The 27,885-nt window shown below is 33.6% G+C and overlaps 1 protein-coding gene and 1 non-coding gene across 2 annotated transcripts in view; both read left to right on the top strand.

Moving 5' to 3' along the window:
• LRP1B (LDL receptor related protein 1B) overlaps positions 1-27,885 on the top strand; it is a 1,772,547-nt gene that overhangs the window by 1,196,796 nt on the left and 547,866 nt on the right. Inside the window, exons 30-31 of the mRNA XM_054562474.1 lie at positions 7,314-7,488; positions 13,141-13,235. Coding sequence (XP_054418449.1) covers positions 7,314-7,488; positions 13,141-13,235 — 270 coding nt within the window. The remainder of the gene's footprint in view (positions 1-7,313; positions 7,489-13,140; positions 13,236-27,885) is intronic.
• Positions 23,473-23,636, top strand: LOC129061972 (U1 spliceosomal RNA). The gene has a single exon (XR_008528223.1). It is a non-coding gene; the product is annotated as a U1 spliceosomal RNA (small nuclear RNA).

Here is a 27,885-nt window from a genome sequence, read left to right as displayed (position 1 = left end):
CTTGCTTTAGACTTTTCCCCAAATCATCAGCAAGTTGTTTCCCTAAGATAGAAATAATTATAGGTTAAGGACATTAAGAGATAAGCTCATATGAAGTTAACCATTTGCCCCTACATTCTCTAGGAAAAAATATAGATTTGAGATATATCCATCTGTTAAAACTTACAAAATGAAGAGCTGGAAAGGTAGAAAATTAGTGAGGTTGAGGCATAGAAGACTACTAAAGTATTCGTAATGTTCTAATTCTTAAGCTGGATCATGCATTTATGGATGCTTTATTAATCTGTATAGCATGGGATCCCCTCCTCCTTTGAGGGCATGCCTGATTTTTAGCAAAAAGCCTTTGTGCCCACCCCAAACATGCTGGTGTTGGCAGGTTCAGTTCATAGAAAAATAAATGAAACTCACACAGAACTGACAGGCAATTATTCTATTTATCTCCATGATATCCAATTTATGTGCTTATCCCCACCACTTTCATCTATGGTCTTCCTTCTGTGACCGGTTGTCTTCTTTCTGAATTACTTCTTTTAATACTTATAATTCTTTATTGGTGAAAGAATGAATATATTGAATGAATGAATATTTATAGAACACTTTAATTCTATAACCTGAAAATATAGTTAGCCTTCACTTTTGAAAGATAATTTTTAAATTTGTGGTAAAATGCACATAACATAAAATTTATCTTCTTGTCTCTTTTTAACCCTACAGTTCTGTAATGTTAAGTACATCTATACAGGGCAACCAATCTCCTGAAGTCTTCATCTGGCAAAACTGAAACTCCATACTCATTAAACAACAACTCCTAATTCCCTCCTCCCTCCAACTCTTGGCAACCATGATTCTACTTTCTGTGTCTAATTCATCTACTCTAGGTATCTCATATAAGTGGAGTCATTAAAAATTTGTCTTTTTGTGAATGGCTTATTTCACTTAGGATGACCTTTGTTTCATCCACATTGTATTGTAGCATGTGTCAGAACTTCCTTTATTTTTGACTCTGAATAAAATTCCACTGTATGTATTTATCACAGTTAGTTTATACCCTCATTTGTTGATGAACATTTGGGTCATTTCTTTCTTTTGGCTATTGTGAAAAGTTCTGTGATAAACATAGGTATAAATATATCTCTTTGAGACTCTGCTTTCAATTCTTTTGTACATACAAGTCATGAGCCACTTAACCATGAGGATACATTCTGAGAAATGTGTCATTAGAAGATTTTGACCCTGTGCAAACGTCAAAAATGTACTTACACAAACCTAGATAGTATAGGCTACAACTGTATTTGTACGTGCTATACTTTTCCAGGACTGACAGCATAGTAGTTTTGTGTACACCAGACTATCACAACAAACATGTCATTATAGTTTGAGCACTGACAGTTGGCTTTTCTTTTTGTAATGCAAGTGCCTGACTTAAGTTTTGATTTTTTTAAGGCATCCACTGCATTGGGGCATCCACTTCTGGAAAGCTTACTTTAATAAACACATTGCCAGTCACACAACTAGATAAAGAGCCAGACCATGTCTTTGCACTGTGGCTTTTTCTTTTAGAAATCTTGGTTGAGTTCCCTAACTAATAAGCCATTTAGGCTACTTTTGCGTGTGTGTGTGTGTGTGTGTGTGTGTGTCTTCTTGTGCTTCAAATTCTCAATCTTATGTTTTAAATTCACCAATAAAGAGTGAGACCTTAAAACCCAAGGTCCCACCCACAACCCCAATGGAAATAGAGCCCCAGGCCAGTGTACATGTGTGAGCCTTCCCTACCAGCCTCACTGTGTACCTCCTGGTGGGCTTTGTACATTGCTGAGCCTATAAATAAATAGTAAACTTTTTTTTTTTTTTACTTTAAGGTGTGATAGTAGCTACTGTCCAAGGGTGTCTTACAATCGTAACAAGAACCCAAGGGTTCTGTCCAGTTGTAACATTGGTTTAGAAAGGGGAGATGTCCTTGGAAAGCTTACCAGAAATCAAGTGAGTGCCCGCGTGCATTTCTGGCCAGACTGCAACCAGTGCAAAATAGTAATACTTTGCACCACTATATTAGATGGCTATGAAGTACCTATGGGTACAATGTCTCTAGGTGATGGGAATTTTTGTTCCATTATAAACTTACGGGACCGCCTTTATATGTGCAGTCCCTCATTGACCAAAATACTGTTATGAAATGCTTGACTATCTAGCTAAAATTGGAATTGCTGGATCACTAGGTAATTCTATTTTTAATGTTTTTGAGGAACTGCCATATGGTCTCTTACAGAAGCTGTACCATTTCACATTCCCACCAATTATATATGTGTTCCAATTTTTTCAAATCCCTCTTAGCACTTGCTGTTTTCTTAGGTATTGTTTTTTGTTTTGTTTTGGTTTGGTTTTATAGTAGTCATTCTAATGGGTGTGAGGTGGTAGCTAATTGTGGTTTTGATTTGCATTTCCAATGATTAGTGATGCTGAGTGTCCTTTTATGTTGGCTATTTCAACATCTGTTTTTGGAAAAATATATATTCAAGTTCTTTGCCCATTTTAAAAACAAATTATTTGTTTTTTTATTGTAGTAGTTAGATGTAGAATTGTTTCATTGACTACAAATTCCAAGTTCAGAGTTTCCTTTCAATCTTTCCCAGATATTATCTTGCCATTTTACAACATTCATTGCTATTGAGAATCCCCATGCCTGTCTAGTTGTCATTCTTTTGAGGTGTTTCTTGTGTGTGTGTCTTCTTTTCTCTTTAGTTGCATTTCATGTTTTATTTTTCCTCAAAACAACATTTTTTACTTAGCCACTTAGAGTCTTGTGCTTCCCATGAGGTTATGTCCTTCATCAGTCTGGGAGGGGGAAAAATATCTCAAATATTATCCCTGACCATTTTCTCTAACCTAGTCTATTCTCACTTTTGGAAACTGATTGCGTGTTCCAGACTCTTCATTTTAACCTACAATTCACTTAACGTTTTTTGCCTTTGTACTGGCTTTGGTTTTCTTCCTTCAGTTTGTCTTATAGTTCACTAGTTGAGCTGAGCTGCTAGTTAATTCACCTAATAAAAATTTTAATGTTGCATTTTTAAAATTATTCACGTTATTTTTGGTCCTCATTGATGCCTTATAAGAAATTTAAAAAATAAATCATTTCACTTTGCTTATTATTTCAAAGCATATTTTTCCTTTAAAATATTCCATTCATTTTTCTTTATCTTACACATAATCACTTAAAAACATGTAGTTTTTGAAGTTTTAAATGTGTTGTTTATTTTTCTCTCCACAATATCTCTTTGTCTCATTTCTTTGTGTGTATTTTAATTTTCTGTTCTGATCTGTCTTGAGAAAGAATGAATCTCTGAAAACTCAGAGAGCCTGGATTGAGGAATTTATCTCTTCCATAAAAGATTTTAATATGCTTCTGCTGGAGGGAAAGTAAGTCACTTTAAACCAGGAAGTAATTTAATTTGATTTCTCCTCTCCCCAGCCAGTGGATTCCTTATTGATATATTAGATATCTCTTGTTGGAGTGTAGAAATATTTTTTTTTGTACCCAGAGAAAACTAAGTTTTGTTTTTATTTTAAATATTCTCTTTTTTAAGAAGGCAGATTTTCTCTCCCTACTCTCGTGTCTCTCGTGTTGTGGTAATTTAGGCCCGTCTGATAATACCTGAGATTCTTCTTGTTTAGCTCTCCTACTCTCTGAATTTAAGGACTGAATCTTCTGAACTGAGAAACTACTAATCCATGCATCTTGAGATTCTCATTACACGTTTTTGTCCCCGTGGTTGCACTAGCCTTTGTATTCCTGTTTGCCATCCTTTACGGTTTTAGCTAATGAATCAAGGTGTGTCAGCACATGGAGATTTTCTGTGTTATAATCTTGTCATCATTTATCATGCCTCAGAGAATTTTGTGGCAATAAAGGAATTTTTCAGAGTATCTAATCTGCCTACTAGTTTAAAAGGAGAGAGTCCCTGGACATAGGAAATTAAACTTCCTGAGTAACATGCTCGTGGTCTGACTTACTTGAAAAAAAGAATTATGAATCAGAAGTTATTATTTCAATATTTTTATCAGGGAAAATATTATTAAATATATGTCATTACTATTCTTCTGGTGAATTTACAAGGCACTCTGAAGGTATATTGGGCATTAAGGATGGTTAAAAAAGAAGTTATGTTCTATTTTAGACATAAAGTTGATAATGAGGAACTCCATCCAATCTAATTAGTAAAAAAAAAGTAAGGATAGAGAATGAGAATTGAGATTGCCTGAGCGTGTGTTCAGATATTCACTACTGAAAATAAACTTACAGACCTTACATCTGATATTTCTAGTTCAGCTCACAATATCTTAAAATTATTAATTGTGAATGCTATGAATTTATTCATAAATTCATTAATTATATTTAGTTTAAAGGCAATGTTGTATACATTTGAGGTTAGGAGCTATAAAAATAAATTAGCAAGGAGCCTGCCTTAAAGAAATATATGTGAGAGTAGTAATGTATCAGCAAATAACTATCAAGTTATATTGAAAGACATTGGCCAGATATAATCCTGTTGAATTAGGTAGATACAGATAATCTTTGTCTGGGATATATAGGAGATTTTATTAGGTTTTTATAGTTGAAGAGTAATACTGTCTTTCACCTAGTATATTTTGCATGAGATTTGGGCAAATGAAGATGTGGCACGGTATGAGATCAGATAATTCATTATAGGTTGGAAAGGATAAGACAAGCCTCGGAATCTGTAAACATATCAATATGACTGAAGTGTAAGGAAATTGTTAAATATAGTGAGAAATAAATGTGGAAAGGTAGTTATATTCAGATTATATAAATAGCCTGGTTAAGGGATTTAGACATTACTTTCTCAGTGGTTGGAATACTTTAGGGTAAACAAAAGTTATGATCTAGAGTTCTCTAGTCAGAAAAATAACCTGGCAGCAACTAAATTAATTTCTTGAAAGAGGAAAAAGACTGGATGCTATTGCAATGTTAAATATAGAAGTAGATTTGGGAAAGTATGAGCCATATAATTGAGAAGGACTAAATAATTAGTAAAAGCTTACATGTGGCCAGTTTTTTAATTTAACAATGCAATGTATTATTCCAGGCCATATGATAAGGACTTAATCAGAAATGAATAAAACTATTTTGAACAGCAGGGACAGCCAAAAGGAAAAACAAAAACCTTTGGGAATCATGTATATTAAAGGAAATATAAACTAATTTCATTATTTTTGCCAATGCCAAGCAATCCAGGGTAAAAATACAGAAGATACTAGTCCTTGGATTGACAATTTATCCCTCAACCTTGCATTAAGGTACATAAACCTACATCATCTAATAAAATATTTACAGCAATCATATGCATTATCTATAATTAGCCTGATTTTCTAGTAAAAAGGACACAATTTAAGTGACTTGGTTAAAGACAAAAAATATGCACACAACCTAAAACATGAAGATAAGTCTTCTCATTTTGGAAGAACTATCTATCTTTCCGCCACTGGTTAGATTCTGAGGGTGAATGAGAAGAAGAGATAAATAACCTGGGAGAGACAAAGAATTAAGTTCAGACATGACTGATTTAGCTTTACAGAGGTATTTGTGTTATGTGAGACAAGGGAGAACTGGATAAGGATAACTAAAAATAAAAATAAATTTCTAGTTTTGAATCTAGAAATGAAGTTCATTTTCAAAATCCACCAATGTACCAGTAAATTAATGACAAAAGATAACTTGTAGAATGAGAAGATGTTGATCAGAGGAGTGATAGAAACATGAGAAATATATTTTAGGGACACTGTCATTAAAATTTATTTAGAAATAATAAAAGGATTTTAAGCAGGAAAGTTGGGTTGGTTGAGATTCATCAGCTGAGATGGAGCACTTTATAGATGACCCAGAACTGCGAGGTCCTCGTGCCCTATTTTGCTCTTAAAAAAAAATATTGATTTTAAGAGAAAAGATAAGGGAAAGAGAGAGCGAAACATCGATGCTGTTCCACTTACGTATGCATTCACTGGTTAATTCTTGTATGTGCCCCAAGGAAGGATGGAACTCACAACCTGGTGCACAAAGATGACGCTCTAACCAACTGAGTGACCGACTAGGGCCTACTTTTTTAAATTTTAAACTAGTTGGCAAGTGTACAATCTGCAGTCCTGACTTTCAGGTGAAAGTCTAGCTTTGTGCCATTTTTTGGAAATGATAAACAGAAAGATGTAGCAATTCCAGGAGCTATGTCGCAACTGTTCTGGGCTCTGGGGGCATTTAGTTCTGAAGTGCTGCCTTGGAGAGGTAGCAACAGCACCTGAGAGCTACCTAAACTTGCAGGGTCTCAGGCCCTCCCCAAAACTACTGAACTACAATCTTCTTTTTTTAACAGTCTCCAGGTGTCTTGTCAGTTTGAGTAATACTGGTCTAGACAACTCTAAATTCTTGTATGTTAAAAAAAGTTTAAAACTTTGCAAAATCAAGGCAAAACCAGGTTAGACTCATCACATGCCTGACACAGATTGGGAACTAAACTGTCCTACTTTATATGTTAATATGCTAAAAGGATTTTCTAGTATCTATCATTGTTAACACTTTATTTTAATTTGTTTCTTTAATTAAAATGTGCAATTGTATTTAAGTCTAAATTCCATCATTTTTTTTAAAGATGCCTGATTGGATGTTCAAGGAATAACAACTCTAATATTCATATTGGCTGTAACAAATGGAAATTTAATTAGATTTCAGTAATTTCTGTAGAATACACGTTGGAGGAATGTTAAAAGGATTTTAGATTTTGTGCATATTTCAGTCTATTTCTGTTCATTATCTGTTTTGAGAGATGTTCAAACCTGTTTATTCTTTTAGGAAAGTTGAATTGTTTTATTTAATTTCAGTAACAAATTGGCACTTAAAACATAGAATAGCCCATTTGTTGACGGTCCACAAGTACTTCTTCCTAACTAGAAAGATGTACTACCAACCAGAGAAGCTATTACTCTAATTTGAATTTTTGTCACCTTGGTCTATAGGACTGCAGCTTGTGTCTGCTCCTAAGTGTTTACTAGTGAATCATTGACTGTTAATGTAATTTCAATGCTAATTGTTGCCACAGGTTTCAAATGGCTCAGCAGTAAAACATTAATGATTATTCATGCCTTAAGAAAGGCTGATAAGAGAATGAGATTACAATCTTGTACAATTTTAGCTAACAAATTAAAGTGTAAATTAAAATTTCCCCAAGACAGAAAATAACTTACTTGAAAAGCCAAAAGAATGAGAAACTTCATTTACTTTTAATTTTCTCTTTCCTGTTTTATAGATATTCAGAGCATCAGAGGGCTAGCAGTGGATTGGGTCTCACGTAATTTATACTGGATCAGCTCAGAATTTGATGAAACACAAATTAATGTGGCACGACTAGATGGCTCTTTGAAAACCTCAATTATCCATGGAATCGATAAGCCACAGTGTCTTACAGCTCACCCAGTCAGGGGGTAAAGTATGATTATTTTTTAAATTTTTCAGAAATTTTACACACCTTTGCTCTGATTTCATGTAACAAAATTGTATCACTTTGTAAATTACATAATTGTATAACCATTTTTGTACACCTGAAACTAATATAAAATAATACTGAATGTTAACTGTACCTGAAAATAAAATTTCAAAATTCTTTGTTTTATCAGTTATGCAGTCAGAAGTGCAAGAGTAAATATGGACATTGTATAAGGGATCCCTGGTTACAGACTTTTATCTGCATAAAATCAGACTGTTATATATTATTATAAAATCTCACATATTTATGTTTTTAGGGAGTACAGTTCACAATTTTAAAATATCATGAAAATTAATTGATTTTTTAGCTCAAATTGTTAATAACATATTTACTGCATGTTGATATCCTAAATTGATTATATTATCCCATCTACTGGATAGTCATTATGTACCCACAAAGGGAGCTTCTCTAGGTCTAAAAAGAATTCTTTCTCCTTGGCACTTTCTTTTTTTTTTTTTAATTAATTAATTAATTTTTTAAAATACATTTGCCTTCCCCCCACCACTTTCCCCTGCCCCCTCCCTCCCTGAACTCTTCCCCTTTGGTTTTGTCCATGAGTCCTTGCTGTATGTTCCTTGCCTTTCCCCTTCCCCTCCTTTTCTCCCTTTCCCCCATCCCTCCTTCCCTCTTGTCTCTGTTGGTTTCTTTTCCTTTCAGTGTTGCTGGTCTTATTTTCCTTGCATCTTTGAATTGTTGGTTAGGTTCCACTTATAGGTGAGATCATATGGTATCTGTCTTTCGCCCCCTGGCTTATTTCGCTTAGTATAATGCTCTCGAGTTCCATCCATGCTGTCATGAAGTTTAGTAGTTCCTTTTTTTCTTTCTGCTGCGTAGTATTCCATTGTGTTATGTACCATCACTTTTTGATCCAATCATCTACTGATGTGCATTTAGGTTGCTTCCAGCACTTGGCTATTGTAACTTGTGCTGCTATGAACATAGAGGTGCATAGGTTCTTCTGAATTGGCGTTTTGGGGTTCTTAGAGTATAGTCCCAGCAGGGGAATCACTGGATCAAAAGGCAGTTCCATTTTCAGCTTTTTGAGGAAATTCCACACTGCTTTCCATAATGGCTGCACCAGTCTGCATTCCCACCAACAGTGGACTAGTGTTCCCTTTTCTCCACAGCCTCGCCAGCACCTATTGTTTGTTGATCTGTTTATGATGGCCATTCTGACTGGTATCTCATTGTGGTTTTAATCTGCATTCCTCTGATAGCTAGTGATGCTGAGCATCCTTTCAAATGTCGCTGGGCCCTCTGTATCTCTTCCTCAGAAAAGTGTCGGCCCAGGTCCTTTGCCCATTTTTTGATTGGATCGTTTGTCTTCTTGGAGTGGAGTTGAGTGAGTTCTTTATATATCTTGGAGATCAAACCTCTATCTGATGTATCATTAGCAAATATATTTTCCCATAGGGTTGGCTCCCTTTTCATTTTGCTGATGTTTTCTTTAGCCGTGCAGAAGCTTCTTATTTTGATGAGGTCCCACTTGTTTATTCTTTCCTTTATGTCCCTTGCTTTAGGAGACATATCGATGAAAAAATTGCTGCGTGGGATATCTGAGAGTTTCCTGCCAATATTCCCCTCTAGGACTTTGATGGTGTTGTGACTTATATTTAAGTCTTTTATCCATGTTGAGTTTATTTTTGTGTATGGTGTCAGCTGATGATCCAATTTCAATTTTTTGCATGTAGCCGTCCATCTCTCCCAACACCATTTGTTGAAGAGGCTATTATTGCTCCATTTTATGCTTCTGCCCCTTTTGTCAAATATTAGATGCCCATATAGATCTGGGCTTATGTACAGGCTTTCTATTCTGTTCCACTGGTCTATGGGTCTGTTCTTGTGCCAGTACCAGATTGTTTTGAGTATAGTGGCTTTGTAGTATAGTTTGATGTCTGGTATTGTGATCCCTCCTCCTACTTTATTTTTCTTTCTCAAAATTGCTGCGGCTATTCGGGGTCATTTATGGTTCCATATAATTTTTTGAAATGTCTGTCTATTTCTGTGAAATATGTCATTGGTATCTTATTAGGGATTGCATTGAATCTATAAATTGCTTTGGGTAGTATGGACATTTTGATGATATTAATTCTTCCAATCCATAAGCATCCTTGGCACTTTCAAGGGGAATGGTGGAAATGATTTTGTTTCTACGATGTCTGGTTTTTCCAAGACAAGAAAGTTCATTTTTGATGAAGTACTATATCATTTTTTTTAATTTTTAAATCATGTTTATTCTATTACAGTTGTCTCAATTTTCCCTCCTTTGCCCTCTTCCTCCCATCCCACCCTGCCCTCACCCTGGCTCCCATAGTCAATTCCCACTCTTTTTCAAGTATATGGGTCATTCATATATGTTCTTTGTCTAGTCCCTTCTCCTTCTTTCAACCATTTTCCTCCTTCCCTTTCCCTTCTGGTCACTTTCAGTCTGCTCTATGTTTCCTTGCCTGTGGTTTATTTTATTTGTTAGTTTAGTTTGTTAAATAGATTCCACTTATAGGTGATATCATATAGTATTTGTCTTTCACCGACTGGGTTATTTCACTTAGCACAACATTCTCCAGTTCCTTCCATGTTGTTGCAAAAGGTAGGAGTTACTTCTTTCTTTCTCTTTTGAAATTCAGATTGATTTTATTTATTTATTTTTTAAATGTCAAAACCCATTATAAAATTATTATTTAAAACTTCAAATCCATTATAAAGTTTCAGCAATTAAAACAACATGACACCAGCACAGAAATAATCTAGTAGAACAATGAAATAAAATGAGCATTCTAGAAACAAATGTATATATCTAACAATGTAATAGATGATCAAATTGACGTTTCAAATCAATGGGGGATATAATGCTTATTCAACAAATAAGGTGCATAGATCACTATTAGATGAAATGAAACAAATCGAGACCCCTATTTCACACATTATTCAAAAAATATTCAGGTGAGTTAAACATCGATATGTAGAATCTGAGGAGTTTTAGGAGAAAATATAAAATAATATTTTTCTTTTCCTGAAGTAAAATATTCAAACCTAGAAGCTATAAAGTAAAATATTGACAATATGACTATATTAAACATTTAAGGCTATGCAGTGATATACATATGGAAAAAGTGAAAGGGCAAGTAATAGAATAGGGAAGTATTTGCAATACATCTAAAAAAGGGTTAATAGTTTTGGGGTTTTTTTTTAGGGAAAAAATTCTACAAATATTTAATCAAAAAGTGGATAGAGAATATCAAAGTGTCATTTAAAGCTTTGTAAAAATAAATAGACAAGAAATATACAAAACCAGGTTTAGTTTCAACAAATAATTAAAATAATACATCATTGTTACAATCAGATTAATAAGCATTAAAAACATTGGTAATATCAAGTATTGGTGACTGTGAAAGGAACTGGGTATTCATAGACTCTTTTTCACCTTTTTAAAGCAGTGCTTTTAGCATATTTTGCAATGCTTGTTTGGTGCAGGTGCATTATTTTAGCCTTCTTTTGTCTGGGAAACTCCTTATTTCACCTTCTATTTTTATTGAGAGCCTTGCTGGGTAGAGCAGTCTTAGTTACAGGCCTTTGCTTCTCATTACTTGGGATATTTGTTGCCATTCCCATCTGGCTTGTAGTGTCTCTGTTGAGAAGTCAGCTGCTAGCCATATCAGGGTTCCCTTATATGTTACTACCTGTTTCTCCCTTGTTGCCTTTAGGATTCTCTGTTTGTCTTTGATATTTGCCATTTTAATGATGATGTGTCTTGGAGTGGGCCTCATTGGGTTCCTCTTGAATGGGACCCTCTGTGCTGCCTGGACTTGTGTGACTTTTTCTCTCCTCAAATTAGGGAAGTTTTCCATCATTACTCTTTCAAACAAGTTTTCTACCCCTTCCTCCTCTTCTCCTTCTGATATCTGTCTTAAAAGTATGAGGTCTTATACTTTACATGTTGTCCAGCATTTCCTTCAATGCTGCTTCATTCTTTCTGAGTCTTTTTCCATTTTTTTGCTCTTTCTGGGAGCTTTTTTCTACCTTGTCCTCCAGCTTTCTGATTCATTCCTCTGCTTCATCTAACCTGCTTTTGATTCCTTCTACTGTGTTCTTCAAATCAGAAATTGTTTTCTGCATTTCCTCTTGTGTCTTATTGATAGTTTCTATCTCCTTTTTCATGCTGATATAGTCTGCAGTAAGTTCCTTGTGGTTTCCCTGTAGTTCTTAGTAATTTTCTCTGAGCTCGCTGAGCTCATTGAGCTTCCTTAGAACCATTGTTTTGAACTCAATATCTGATAGTTTTCCTGTCTCTATTTCATTTAGTTCTCTTTTTGGAGATTTCTCCTTTCCCTTCAAGTGAATGGTATTTCTTTGTCTTCCCATTATTTGTGAAACTCTTCTCTTTTGCTTGTGCTTCTTAAATTGATCTGTCTTGATTTCCTGACTTTGTGGTGTAAACTTCTATGGTAGGAGACCACTGTTTTTTCTTTTTGGTGTGTCTTTGATGAGGTCAGATGTTGACCCTGTCTGAACTTAGACAGTCTGTTCAAGACTTCCAGGAACCTACTGTCTGTGGCTGTCTCCTTCAGTTGTTAATCTAGTCAATCTGCACTCAGCAGTCAGGCTTAGATGCCACAGGATGGGGTAGAGTTCCTCCTGGGGGCAGGGTTATTGGGTCCTTTCACCCTGCTGCTGCCACTCTGGGAAGTGGTCTGCTTGAACAAGATGGCTGCTGCCATATGGGGAATAAGTCAGCACCGGGCTCCTACAAGCTACTCTCTCCATTCTCTCCCTAAAGCCTCCTTCCCTAGTCTCTCCTCAGGTGTTTCCAGCCCACTCTGCCCCTGCCTTTGCCAGAGACTAGGGTAAGTGGCTGCAAATAAAAACTTGTGCATTGGCCCTTTAAAAGGCTCTTTGCATCTCCAGCCACCCATCTCTGGCAGAGAACAACCTTGCCACTTTTTGCAGCTGGTTGTTATCTGTGTCCTTTTTGGGTCCTGGTTCTGTAGGCTTGAGATCCCTGCTTACGGTTTAGAGCCAGCTCTTATCAAGGGGATCGAACTGGCCATTTCAATATTCTTCTGGTGCTGCCACTCATGGGCACCCGCCCGCCTTCTCTAGTCTACCGTACTCTTTACCAGTTAGGTTGTGCTAAAGCTGATTCTTCTGTCTGTCTGAGGTTATAAGGCTCCTGTCTTGCTATTTTTCAGGTGTTTGTTCCAGGTGATTTTTCCACAATTTAGTTGTAATCCTAGTTTAGTCCTGGGAGGAGGTCAGTGTGACTTCCATTCGCTCTTCTGCCATCTTGATTCTTCAGATGAATTACTTTAAATGGAAATAATCTGCTGTTGTCATAGTTAAATATTCAAGTGTGAATGTAGGAGGAAATGAAAGTGAGGTAACCATCCTTCAATTACAGGAAAAAGCAAGAGTCTTCAGCAGGCAAATGTGAAGATTCTCTAAGCAAGTGGCTCAACAATTCAGGGCCTTCCTGAAAGGAATTAATCCTGAACCAACAATTTACTTTGATGTAAATTTTGTTCTTTCATGTATGTTTCTAACAATGAGCCAGTATACGTCTAAAATTTTTAATCCATATTTTTTTTGAATTAAGGAAACTGTACTGGACAGATGGAAACACAATTAACATGGCAAACATGGATGGCAGTAATAGCAAGATTCTCTTTCAGAATCAAAAAGAACCAGTTGGTAAGTTCCTTTTTTTTTGTAATAATCACTGTAGTCTTAATATGACAAGGCTGTATTTGTACAATGTATTTTTATATACATATGTTTTATTGATTATTTTATTAGAGTTGTCACATTTTTTCTCCCCTTTATGCTCTTTGCCCTGTACCCCCTCCCAACAGCCTTCCACACCCCCTTAGTTCATGTCCATGGGCCATACGTATAAGTGCTTTGGCTTCTCCATTTCCTATACTATTCTTAACCTCCCCCTATTTTGTAACTACTGTCTATGCTTCTTATTCCCTGTAAGTTTTCCCCCATTCTCTGCCCCCCTCCCCTCTGCTCTCCATTTCTGTGATTCTGTTCCTGTTCTAGTTGCTTGCTTAGTTTGTTTTTATTTTTATTTTAGGTTCAGTTGTTGATAGTTGTGAGCTTGTTGTCATTTTACTGTTCATAATTTTTTAGATTTATTTTTTGTTGTTGTTCAAGTATAGTTGTCTCCATTTTCCTGCCACCACTTTTCCCTGCCCCACCCTCAGTCCTTCCCCACTTTGGTTTTGTCCATAGGTCCTTTATACATGTTCCTTTTGCCTTCTTTTCCCTCATTACCCCTCTCCCCTCTGGTTATTGTCATTTCTTTTTTATTTCAGTGTTGCTGGTTATATTGTGCCTGCTTGTTTATTTTGTTGATTAGACTCCAATTATAGGTGTGTTCATATGGTAATTTCTTGTGCAACTTGGCTTATTTTGCTTATTAAAATGCTCTCTAGTTCCATCCTTGCTGTCTTGAAGGGTAGTAGCTCTTTCTTTCTGCTGTGTTGTATTCCATTGTATAAATGTACTGTAGTTTTTTGATCCACTCATTTACTGTTGGGCACTTAGATTGCTTCCCATACTTGGCTATTGTATATTGTGCTGCTATGAACATTGGGGTGCATAGGGTCTTTTTAATTGGTGTTTCAGAACAGCAGTGTGCTAGAGTCCCCTTTTCTCCACAACCTTGCCAGGCCTTGTTGTTTGTTGATTTGCTTATGATGGCCATTCTGACTGGTGTGAAGTGGTATCTCAATGAGGTTTTAATTTGCATCTCTTTGATGGCTAATGATGCTGAGCATTCTTTCATACCTCTCTGGTCCCTGTGTATGTCCTCCTTGGAGAAGTGCCCATTCAGGTCCTTTGCCCATTTTTTGATTGGAATGTTTATCTTCTTGGTGTTGAGTTGCGTGATTCTTTAAATATTTTGGAGATCAAACCCTTGTCTGAGGTATCATTGGCAAATATGCTTTCCAATATGGTCGGTTCCCTTTTCATTTTGTTGATGTTTTCTTTAGCCATGCCAAAACTTTTCAGTTTGATGTAGTCTCATTTGTTTATTCTTTCCTTTATATCCCTTGCCTTAGAGGATGTATCAGTGAAAATATTGCTGCATGGGATATCTGAAATTTACTGCCTATAGTTTCCTCTAGGACTCCTGCAGTGTCATGACTTATATTTAAGTCTTATCCACCTTGAATTTATTCTGGTGTATGGTGTAAGTTGGTGGTCTAGTTTCATATTTTCATGTTTTCATTTTTTGCATGTAGCTTTCCAGATCTTCCAAAGCCATTAGTTGAAGAGGCTATTTTCACTCCATTTTTGGCTCCTGTCCCCTTTGTCAAATATTAATTGACCATAGAGACATGGGTTTATTTCTGTGCTCTCTATTCTGTTCCAGTCATCTATGTGTCTGTTTTTATGATCCTTTATTTTATAGTTTATAAACCATGCATGTCATGTTTGAAATGTAAATCATAACATAAACAAAAATGAATGTGCCGTTTTAAAGAAAGTCAGAAGGATAGTTCTTATTCGATCACTTCCTTGTGCCCTCATTTTTATACCTGAAAATACACTAAAGGAAGAATAAATCATGGCATAATGTTCCTAAATAAAATAAACTCAAGATGAGTTTAATTCATCTTGAGTTTATTTTTGTGTATGATATAAGTTGGTGGTTGAATTTCATATTTTTGCAGGTAGTTGTCCGGATCTCCCAACACCATTTGTTGAAGAGGCAATTTTAACACCAATTTATGTTTCTGCCCCCTTTGTTGAATATTAATTGACCACAGAGACATAGATTTATTTCTGGGCTCTCTATTCTGTTGTATTGATCTATGTATCCTTATGCTGGTACCAGACTGCTTTGATTACAATGGCCTTGTGATATAGTTTGAGGTGATGTATTGTGATTCCTCCTACTTTGTTCTTCTTTCTCAAAATTCCTGCAGCTATTTGGGGTCCTTTATGGTTCCATATAAATTTTTGAAATGTTTGTTCTATATCTGTGAACTATATCATTGGTATTTTAATGGGGATTGTGTTGAATCTATAAATTGCTTTGGTAGTATGTACATTTTGATGATGCTTCCAATCCATGAACATGGTGGATGCTTCCATTTATTTGTGTCCTCCTTAATCTTTCTTCAGCGTTGTGTAGTTTTCTGAGTACAGGTTTAACCTCCTTGGTTAGGTTTACTCCTAAGTACTTTATTTTTCTTGTTGCTTTATTTTTTATATTCAGTTGTTGATAATTGTGAGTTTGTTGTCATTTTACTGTTCATAGTTTTTGATCTTCTGTTTCTTAGATAAGTCCTTTTAACATTTCATATAATAAAGGCTTAGTGATGATGAACTCCTTTAACTTGACTTTCTCTGGAAAGCACTCTTTCTTCCCTTCCATTCTAAATGATAATTTTGCTGGATAGAGTCATATTGGACGTAGGTCCTTGCCTTTCATGACTTTGAATACTTTGTGCTAGCCCCTTCTTGCCTGTAAGTTTTCTTTTAAGAAATCAGCTGATAATCTTATGGGGACTCCTTTGTGGGTAACTGTCTCCTTTTCTCTTGCTGCTTTTAAGATTCTCTCCATATATTTAATCTTGGGTAATTTAATTATGATGTGCCTTGGTGTGTTCTTCCTTGGACCCAGCTTCTTTGGGACTCTCTGTGCTTCTGGGACTTCCTGGAAGTCTGTTTTTTCACCAGATTCAGGACGTTCTCTCCTTCATTATTGTTTTGAATAACTTTTCAATTTCTTGCTCTTCCTTTTCTCCTTCAGGCACCCCTATGATTCAGATGTTGGAATATTTAAAGTTGTCCCAGAGGTTCCTAAGTATTTCCTCATTTTTTTTTTTTGAATTCTTGTTTTGTCATTCTGTTCTGTTTGAATGTTTATGTCTTCCTTCTGTTTCAAATGGTTGATTCCAGCCCAGGTTTTCTTCCCTTTATTGTTGGTTCCCTGTATATTTTTTATTTATTTATTGCATAGCCTTTACTTTTTCCTCCATTTTGCAATCATATTCAACATTTCTATGACATCTTGATTACCGGTTTTTTGAACTGTGCATCTGATAGGTTGTTTATCTCTTCATCCCTTAGTTCTATTTTTGTAGCTTTGATCTGTTCTTTCATTCGGGCCATATTCCTTTGACTTGGCATTCCTGTTACCTTGTGAGCAGCAGAGCCTTAGGTACCTAAGGCGCTGTACAAAGTATTTTTGATCTAGAGTCTGAGAATAAATGTTACAGATTAATAATATAAATTAAATAATCACTTATTAAATCTGTTGGGTTTATGTGGGGTAAGAAGAAAATCTTTTTCTGGAAAAGGAGATAAGTCTTTTGAGAACAGAATTTTTACAATATCTTAAGCACTGAAGTTGCTTAAAACATAATGTAATTAATCTTATTTTCACTGGTGAATAGCTGATATGTTGCTACCGTGGCAATATAATGTACTGAGACTTTCCCTATCATAATTGTGCCCTTATTAACAGTTACAAAGATTTAAGTAGTAATTATTTGGTTTTCATTTATTCTTGGTGTGTTTGTTTATTTTGTTTCTCTGCCTTTTCCAACCATTGTGAATTACTTGCTAAAATGCCATGGTGCAAAAGGAAAGCTTTGACTTATTCCCATATAACATCTTTGAAAATCTCAAGTACAAAGTTTCTTTAGTAGATAATGTTATATACTTACACATTGATATTTATATGTTATAATATTTTTCAAACTATAATCACTCCCTTCATAATTTTGAATATTTCTTTTAAAGAATTTTCAATTGCTTGTTTGCAATCACAGAATACCTTTTAAAAATAATCCAATGATTAACTTGAATTTTGATGTTATATTAAATATATAAATAATAGAATATGCAAAAGAAAATAAATTTTGCTTCGATTGCATATGTAGTATAGTTTTAATTTGGGGATAAAATTAATACACCATGAAGCTATTAAGCATTTTTTGGCTTAAAACTATGGAATTACACTTTCTTGAAAGAGCTCATTTTTAATAGCAGTGATTCAGTAAAGGTGTAATATCACCAATATTTGCAATAAATATTTTATGTATAAATTTCTGATATAAGATATTTTTAACAACTTCTTTTCTTGGACTATTTGTTCTAAAATTTGAATCACAATTGAAATTCAAAGTAGTGTTGAAATGAAAGGCAAAATAAAATGCTAATATTTCTGTGTGGAAGATGATAGAACAAAATAAACAATGGACTCTAAAGATTAGGACCCATCCTAAAGCCTTAATTTGAACTAAACCAATTCAGTTAACATTTATCTGGAATTGTTCAAGATAAGTAGTATGCAAAAATGAGTATGCTAGAAATAATACGAACAAATAAAGTTCTTATATTGTAATTTGGTAGCTTTAAGTCACACCAAAATGTTAGTTTACATGCATGTTTCTATAATGAGGAAAACTCTATCCTCTTTAGTACTAAATATCCATCTCCCATTTCCCTACTCAAAATAAATCAAATAAAAATCCTAATAACTTATATATAAGCAAAGTTTACAAGAAAGAAATTAGTGTTGCTATTTATACTTTGTAGTTGGTGCCTTGGGTGTTATATGGCAAATTATATTTTTAGTGTATATAGATGATGATTCAATATTTAATAACACATATTAGGTGTTTACTCCATGTTATATTTTAGTGTATTTGAAAATTACTTTTAAATGAATTCAAAATGACTAGTTTTACTATTTAATTTGTGCAAGATGTTCTATTTTATCAGAATCCTCATTATAAACTCTACATTAAATTAGTAAGTATGGCTTTTGAGTTAGAAGGTTACTCAAGAAACAGATTTTTGAGCATGAGGTTTTTGTATTTGGTCTACTGATACAAATTTGAGACTGTCCTTCTCCTAAAGGGTGCAGGAAACTAAATCACTTTAGATTTTATTAAGTAAATGTAACTTAGTGACCTTGAGCAAGTTATTGTTAGCTTGTGGTGCTGGCTTTTCTCATCTGTAAAATCAAGACAAAATGTCTATTTTATAAAGTTCTCATGAGGATTGAATGAATAAAAGTTATAAGGAGAACATCTGGCCTTTAATAATAGAAACTTTAGTAGTAGGAAGAAGGTATATTGGGTCTAATAGACTAGCATATGAATGGTTTGATTGTCTGCAGTATTAAAAGTGTAAATGAGTTCATTGAAAAGTAATAATGGAATAGAATTCATAGAAATCTAACAGAGGAATACATGCAACCTGGTGAGTTTCCAAGGCAAGCAAATGTTTATGCACCTGTAAGGATTTAACTCTATATTATCTTGCTGCTAATACTGAAAAGCAAACAAGTTTGAAGCACCTGGGTTCTAATCTCAAACTTTCCCAGTATAGTCCTCAGGACAAAAAGTTACCTGGGCCCTTACCTTGCCACTGTCGTTCTTGACTGGTTTAGAAACAGGTGTTAATTGCATGTTCTTCCTGGCAACTCTCTACTTTTATCTCACTGATCATGTTACTTCGGTGCTGCGATCCATGGTCTTCGCAATGCTGCACGAGAGCCTGTGTTGTCCATATATAAATATGCAAATCATTTGATCATTTATGTTTTCAAAATCTGAATGCTCCGTTGCAAATCCCCAGTCTGCTATATTCTACCACACTTGTGTCACAGATATCTTTATTTTAGATAAAGGAAGAAAGTCAGCTGATGAAGTCTTCCCCTGCCCAATTGTCCCCACCTCTCTACAATGAGTTAGGTTTCTATGTTGGTAGACCTCTAACACCTCTCTTGCTAACATTCACCATCCTTAACTTCCACTCCAAATTAAGAATTTCTTATTCCACATGAAACATCAATTCTGTTCTTAAGGTTTTTGACTGATTGAATTAGACACATCAGATAATTTAGGATAATAGTTTCCTATAGTTAAAGTCATCGATTGCAGATGATAATCACATCTCCAAAATACCTTCAGAGCAACACATAGATTAGTAATTAATTAAATAACTGGGGACTATAGCCTACCCATGCTGACACCCTGACATCACAAGATTTGAACCATGTTAACTTTGATATAGATTATTATATAAAATATGATAACATGTTATTTTTAATCTAGGAGGAGAAAAAATAATGTTTGAGAATGTTTTGATGGTTGTAGAAATATTTACCTATAATTATTTAGAGAGAGAGAGAGAGAGAAAAGAAAACAACTCCATAATCAATCTTCTTTCTTAAATCAAAAAACCCATGTGTTAAGTGGTTACTGTTAATGTGTTATGCTAAGCACTGTGGTTGACATGGAGATGACTTTTTATATAATACTTGCCTTGCAGTGTTAACATACTGAGAGGCAGAGACATGTGGCAAAGATCCACATGCTGGTTTGTATGTATGTAGGAATCTTGAACAAAAGAAAAAAGAGAACAAATGAGTTCCTACAATATCCTAGCTAATTGAAAAAGAGGTGAATAAGGGAGATAAAGTCCCTCTCCCAAAAGAGTATATAATCCAAAAGGAATTGCATTGGAACTTAAAATTATTCATTCCACTCATATTTCCTTTATTTGAGTCTCTCAATTTGCCAATCTCCTTTCCCTATCAGTATAGTTTTTACAAGGCATCCCTTTCCCCAGAAATATCTCTTATCTCCTCTTAGTTACCCACCTATTTACCAGATTTCAACTCAAGTATTATTTCCTCAAAGATTTCCCTGACCTCCCTGATTAGGCTGAAGTCTCTTAGACACTTTTAGTACTATTATTTAACATTTTTGCTCTTATCTTTATTTTAATTTTCCATTTGTTTTTTGAATGCTTGATTAACAACTGGTTACCAGGTAGAAAGGAAATACTGCAAAGTTAGGGACCATACTTGTTTTATTTTATTTATCAGTTCAAAGTTCAAACAAAGTTCAATGTGGGACTTAAAGCAGATCTTCAATTAATTTTTTTCATTAAGTGAATACTATTCCTTATCACATAACAAGAGGCTCTTACAGGAATGAATAAAACCAAGATTTATTCCTATATCTTAATTGACAGGAATTTCTATCTGAAAGAAGTGAATACTTTGTGATCTGGTTATAGATTCATGATGCATTCCATTCAATGTATTTGATGTGTACAAAACAAATTAAAGTGCTCTCATATTTATATTTATAGCATCATTTTCTCAAAGTGTGGATTACAAAGTATGTATAAAGTGGGTTGTTTATAAAGAAATGCCTGGCTAGCTAGAGCAGAAAAGTTGGAAATATTTGGTTTCTAAGTTGGCTTTTCCACGTGTTCCACTTGCTGTTTCCCACCCGCATTGCTCTAACTTTGGGGCCATTTGGCTCTCATTAGCACAGAATTTTCTCACATAAAAAAAGCATAGGCAAAAATAGCATCACTCAAGTTATAGACTTAGTGACAAGTCCTTTTGTCACAAGGTATAAATATAAAACCAAAATCTTTTTACAGTAGCCCCTTTTCATTCTATTTTTGTAATTTTTGATTTATCTTAATAATCTAGGAAAAAATCTTACCTGTAAGTTAACTATAAAAAATATTACCATGAATGAGTTTATAACAGGAAAGTCCTATCTGTGTCCAGTGAGTTTAAGTTCATTATTTGTGAGGGAAGGAGTAGAATTAAGATGATGCACTGATTTATAACTATGTTTCATAATAACTATTAATATAATTTATAGTATTCCCCTTTTTGTGCTTGAAACCATTTTTAAAAATATATTAAATAACATATTGATTACTATTAACACAAAATATTTAAGCAGCTTGGTTTATTGTCTTTTCTTTTTTAAAAATTTTTTGCTGTATTTTCCTCAATGAATAACTTTGAGCTGTAATGCTAATAAGTGGACAAAATGTTTTTTCTTGGTTTTATATATAAATTTAAACTGCTATATATAGTAGCTTAAAGGCTAAAACTCTTAAGGAAACACTTGATATAAATTGAAATAATCTCAAGGATGCATATCATTGTAATCTCACTTTACAAGACTCATGTGAAACTATTCCCCTGGGATGATTTCTAAAATGGAATTTTCCAATACTGTTAATGCACATATGAATATATGAAGAAAATAAATACTAAACTTTTTTGTTGTTATTGTTGTCACATATGATGGTTGTACCCATGAAATACTTATATCCATAGGGGTATTTATTCCTGTATTGTTTACTCATTGAATTTCACTAATATTTATTACTACAGGAAATTATTGGGATTATATTTTCATGATGAGTCTGGAAAGGTAATCTGGCATAAACTCCTGTTCACTGCATTGTCTAAACCATTTCTGTGAAGAAAATTAGGTGATTAGGATAGGGTGAGCTGCTGTTCAGATGATTTTCTCTTCATGAATATTAACTGTCAGATTATAAATTAATTTTTTCCAGTATGCCTGGAGAAAACACAGTATTCTGTCTGGTGAGGGTGGGAAATTTCAACTCAAAACAATCACCCTTTCTGTCACCCTTTATGGAACCTAAAGCTACACTTTTGTGCTTGCATGCACTTAGCCTGGAATGTACTATACCATAGAACCATCATCACTTTGGCAACAAAAATAGCATGATTATAGTAACTAGTTTTTAAGCATTTAGCAATGTTGAGCACTTGCAAAATGCTTTGCATTAATCATTTCTTAGTAATCATTTGTTGAAGGCTTATACTTCTTTCGTGAATTCAGAAACTGAGGTTTATTGAAAGAAGTCAGTTGCCTGTGATGGACAGTGGAGTAGAGATTCAAGTCTAATTTTATCTGTTTACAAAACCATAGTAAATCTTAACAATTATGTTCTTCCCACTGAGGCTAATATCATATAATAATTACCTGACCTCACACCAAGATCAGGGAATAAAACTGGTACTCTTTCAAGCATAGAAAGTAGGAAAGAAAAATCTAGAGCTTGGGAACTTCTGAGAAATATGGGCTCAATTAGGACATAAAAGTCAGCTTTTCCAAGCAGCCAGGAGTATGCAAGAAGCAATTTTACCTCCGTGCTAATTATTTTGCCTCACAAAAATTATTTCTGAATCTTTAAATGCTAGATTTAAAAAGCATTGTCACTGATATATAAGGTTTCCAGTTTTTGAAATTGCTTTTGTATTTTAATTCACTGGATTTCTGTTGCTTCTTTTTGTTATAAATCCATATGTGTGCTATACTTGAAATAAAAGTGCATTATAATCTTATCAAAACACCCTATTTGGCATTTTTTGAGTGTGTATCACTGAAGACTAAGGAGTTACAGCCTTCAGGCAGTTTGTGCTGAATAATTTTGTTCCTGTTAAATACAAATCAACCTTCCAGTTATTCATTGTTGAACTAAATATTCGCAATTAAGATTTATTGCTTAGTCTTGAATACATTAAGTGCTTAGAGGAGTTTGCGTAACAGAGGATTTTAATTGACTACTTAAAGCCATTTTCATGTTTAAAATGTTTACATATTATGAATTTTATCCTTTAAGCCTCATAAAGCAATGTGGCCTGTCAATCAGTATTACCTTACATGGTTTTTCTTAAGAATCTTCTGTCCTATATATTTTATTTCCTGGATGTTTTCCCTTTATTTTTAATGCAATCATAACTAAAAATCATTTGTTTATTCAACCTTCAAGTACACCTTCTTGAAAGCTACAAAACATTTTTTATCATTTAATAATTTTAACACATATGCTATGCAATACAGATTTTGAAATCTCTGCATGGATAGCATTCGTAAGCACTTTTCACCACATCGAAAGAATTCAAAGGTCCTCATTTAAAAATATAAGATTAAAAAAAAATCCTTGGGTGTGTTTTCTTGCTTAATAATGCAGTTATATTATTTATACATATGCATTATTCACCACAATCACTTTTATTATATATGAAGCACAATAAATATACAAGGCTGTACAACCCAAAAGAAATGTTAACAATAAGTTTTTAAAAGACCAGAGGAGGATACTTACCTGGCAAGGGAGATACCATGATCGTGAAGGTAGTTTTCCCAGGTCGAGGCTTGTCCATTGCACTCTGGATGTACTGACCCCTGTGATTTCCCCAAATGTGGGAAACTCAACTGCATACTATGTGGTAGTGGGGGACTGCATTCACACTCTCTCCTAAAAAATATAAAATAAAATAAAAGACCAGAGGAATTGACAAAGCAATATTAAAAGTACACATGCATATGTACACAGATAATTTAAATTTATTACACTGTTTCATCTGATCATTTACTGATTCTTTCAAGTGTTAAGTGTTGATAAAAATTATTAAAGTATTTATGAAGTGTATATTAGGTACCAGATTCTGAAAATAAAACTTAGGACCTGTTTACAAGAAGCTCATGGACTAGTAAATGAAAAAGACACAGATAACTGCAAATCATTTAGTGAGAATTTTAGTTGAGTTAAGCAAAACCAAAACAATGTTGTTCATAAGTACTATCTTCAAGACTCTATTATGTTAACTTAAGTACTACAAAGGTAGAGAAAACAACTAATTCTTTGTGGGGAAGAAAAATAGAGAGAATAGTTCTAATCAAATTGGATTTATTCTAAAATTTCAACTATCTTTAAGGATAAACATACTTTAGTTTTAAAAAAACTGATAGGAGAGAGGGTTTTCCTTATTCTTAGCAGAAAGGGTAAAGAGGCATAATAAGAATAAAAATATGGTTTGTCTAGAAATCTGAATATTTCTGTGTGGCTAGGAAAAAATATATCTAACATAAGGGAATGTTTAACATTATATTGACAGGAACTATAATTTTAAAAATATTAAAATGCCACATTCCCTTGCTTTTAAAGATATTTTGTTCTTTTTTACCTATCAAGCAATCAAATATAGCTTTGGGAAATTATAAAACTATAAGAACTAAAGCTTTTTATATGATATTTTAGAACAAATCTCTTCTCAAGAAATAATCTGTTACTTGTCCTGGTTTTCCTCCATATTTGAATGTGCTGTTCTCACAAGGCACATAATTTTTGCCAGTTACCAAAAACTTGACAGTTAGGATAAATTTCCTTAGGTACAATTATTTATGTGCTAGAAAATGGATAATGAAATCTTAGCTTATGATAAGTAACAGGAACTGAGTTGACTAGCTCTGTAACTCTATGTGGTATTAATGACTTCTTAAAGCACAATGAATTAAGAAGGGTATTTCGAAAGAAGAATATAGATGAAGTTAAGATTAGGGCAGTATAGACACTTGCAAAAGAGGAAGAACAAAAACAATAACAAAAATCTTTTTTTCTCTATCTTCCTATGTTCTTTGGCTGGGACCCAAGAAATTAGACTGACAAAAGACAAATTAGAAAAAGAAAAACAGTGTTTATTAATACAAGTAACCTTGTATATACATGGGAGAAGATCATTGATGAGTAACTCAAAGAAGTGGTTAGAACTCAGGCTTATATAGCATCTTCACAAAGAACAATATATTTGTACAGAAGTGACAAGACAGAGGAAATATTTTAGACTGTAAAGGGAAACAAACTGTGGAAGATGAAACTGAAGTAAGCTAATGGAAGATAAGGGTTGTTTCAGTAACATCTGCTGTGTAGATTCTTTTCAGTGTCATCTCTGGGATGATCAGTCTAGACTAGTGTTAAAGAGTCTAGACCAGCTTTTAGGTAAATAGTGGGGAAGATCAGTGCTTTTATTTGGCATATACTATATCTCAAATGTTTTTGGCTTACAATAACCCTTCAGCCAAAATAGTATATTTTAGAGTGGTATATTCTGGTACTACATATACTCAGCTAGTTGTCAAATAGTAGGCTTTCTTTTTTAAAATAATATGTTTATTGAGATAAATTTAGATTCACCTGCCTTTATAAAAACTAATATAGATGCTCTAATGTATACTTTATCAAATTTTCCCCAATTGGAATATTATGTAAAAGAATAGTAAAATATTACAACCCAGATATTGACCTTATACAACCCACCAATCTTATTCAGATTTTGTTTTACTTGTACTCATCTGTATTTGTGTACTTATAAATATAAAATTTTATCATGTATATATTTCTATATTCATTACTTCAGTAAAGATACTGTGTAATTCTAATGCCATGTTTAGTTTTAATTCCATGTTGCATACTACATTGATTTAACTTTGAATCATTTAAAAAAGAAATTAGACAAATAAAATAAACTTTTCAGTCTTAATTGTAATAATACTTAAATCTTAAATGGATTTAATTTTTAGTAATATATGAATACTATATTTAGATTATATGTTTAAGAATATTATGTAGAAGTATCCTATCAATTGTGAATTATTTCTATTATGAGAGTAATTATATAATTTTAACAAATTACATTGTCTCAATTTTAAAAATTAGCCTATGTTAACTAAATGTTCAAATAAAATAAGAACTTTAGGGAAACTTTTGGCTTAAATTAAAAAGTGTTGGAATCAAAGCATATAAAATAACTGCATTATTACAGTAATAAGAGATAAACAGATTATTCTATTCATAAAGATTTTTCTATTTAAATTATTTTCCTTTGCTATATCTATTATATTATTGAATCTGGGTTTCCTCTTTTGATAAGCAGACATCTTAATTAATTTTTGCAGAATTAAGACCATATTACTAGTTGTATATTTTTCAGAAAGATCTTGCAGCCCTTTTGAATATTTTTTTTTATGTCAGTTATCCACTCTAAGTATCTTCTATACAGATACAATTATATTTTTTTGCATAGGTTCCAGGACATTTTTATCAACATGCTCATATTTTATTTGTTTTCTATTGATTAGCATTCTAAAATCATTCAGTAGTTTCAACTGCATCAAAATTACTATTAATCCACTGCTTAGTGAGTCATCTCTAGTGCAACAAAAATCTGATTCAGATATTATTCTAATAACTGGGTACTAATTAAATTTTCAGTGTCATTCAGACCTAAGTAGACCATGGCCAGGTTGTTCAGTTGATTGGAGCATCATACCATGCACCAAAAGGTAACATGTTCAATTTCTCATGAGGGCATAGGTTGTGGGTTCAATCTCCAGTCAGGGCACATATGGGAGGCAACCAATTATTTCTCACATCAATGTTTCTCTCTCACTTTCTCTCCTTTCTTCTCTCTCTAAAATCAATGAACATATCCTTGGGTAAGGATTTTTAAAAAGAACTAATTATATGATAATAGTAAAACCAAAAAATCTTATGATCTGAAAACATTTATATTAATAAACTTTACAAATATATAATTCTAAACATACTTAATACTTAGAAATTTAAAACATATTACCAGTTTCTTGAATTCATCATAAGATTTTTAAAATATTTCAATTCTATTTTATAAACTTGAGAATAAACACACTCAAGAACATTAAGTGGTTAAACTGATATATTTTCTAGGAGAGATGATATGTGTAGGTGACTAGGTGACATATCACATGCATATATAGGTTAATATGGAAACTTTAAGTATTTTTCTTGTGAACTATAAACCTTTTAATTCTAAAACATTCAATCTTAGTATTAATGTAAAAATATAAGCTGTACAATGTAGATTTATTCCTCTCTATTTTCACAGTGTCTGGGTATAAGTAGTATATTTTTTTAAAAAAAGTATGTTATGAAGGTAATTTAACTTTACTAGGCAGAACTCCTTTAAAACAACTTATAATTTTTGTAATGAGATAATTTAACTGACCCATTCATTCATTTGGTGTTTTTGTTTTTATTTTTGTTTTGCTCTAGGCATCATGCTAGACACTGAAGATAAAAAGCTCACTCACACAGCTCCTTCCCTCTAGGCACTCATAATCCAGAAACAAATGTGTTGAGTAGTAGACTCTGGGAAATTTGACTGTAATTTCCAGCTCTCTATGATAACTGCTTTACTTAGGGTAAGTTAGAGTCTAGAGACTGCAGGGTGTTAGGTAGATGAGAAAGTTCTGTAGTTGTGGACTAATTTGAAGTTAGACACATTCAGTTAGAATGAACTGTCCTTCCAAAAAGGGGTATCGGGATCTTAAATACATTCCCTAAGGAAGGCTAGGATAATACTGATATTAAAAATCAAGGTTAAAGACAATAATAGATTATTCTACTGAAGTCAGGAGTAAAATTAGTAGCATAAATGCAATTCTTTTACAATTGGTGGATATGGCTTATAATCAGATTCTTCAATTTCTTTGTAGCTAGAGCAAAGAGAGAAATATGATCAGTTACAATTTTATATTTTCCATATATAGGTTTTTCTGGCACTGAGCCCTGAAAGAAATTTCTCCCATAGGTCCTTATATAAAGAGGTCACTGTGTGATGTACAACTTTCAGATACTATGTCCTGGGAAGTATAACAGTGCTTTTCTTATGACTACGTCTTATAGCATCCTT

The sequence above is a fragment of the Pteronotus mesoamericanus genome, unplaced genomic scaffold (genome assembly GCF_021234165.1).
Source record: "Pteronotus mesoamericanus isolate MK-2021 breed Mesoamerican mustached bat unplaced genomic scaffold, CSHL_Meso_final scaffold_651, whole genome shotgun sequence".
NCBI lineage: Eukaryota > Metazoa > Chordata > Mammalia > Chiroptera > Mormoopidae > Pteronotus > Pteronotus mesoamericanus.
Note: the sequence above shows the minus strand (reverse complement) of the source record. Positions and strands in the feature narration are given on the sequence as shown.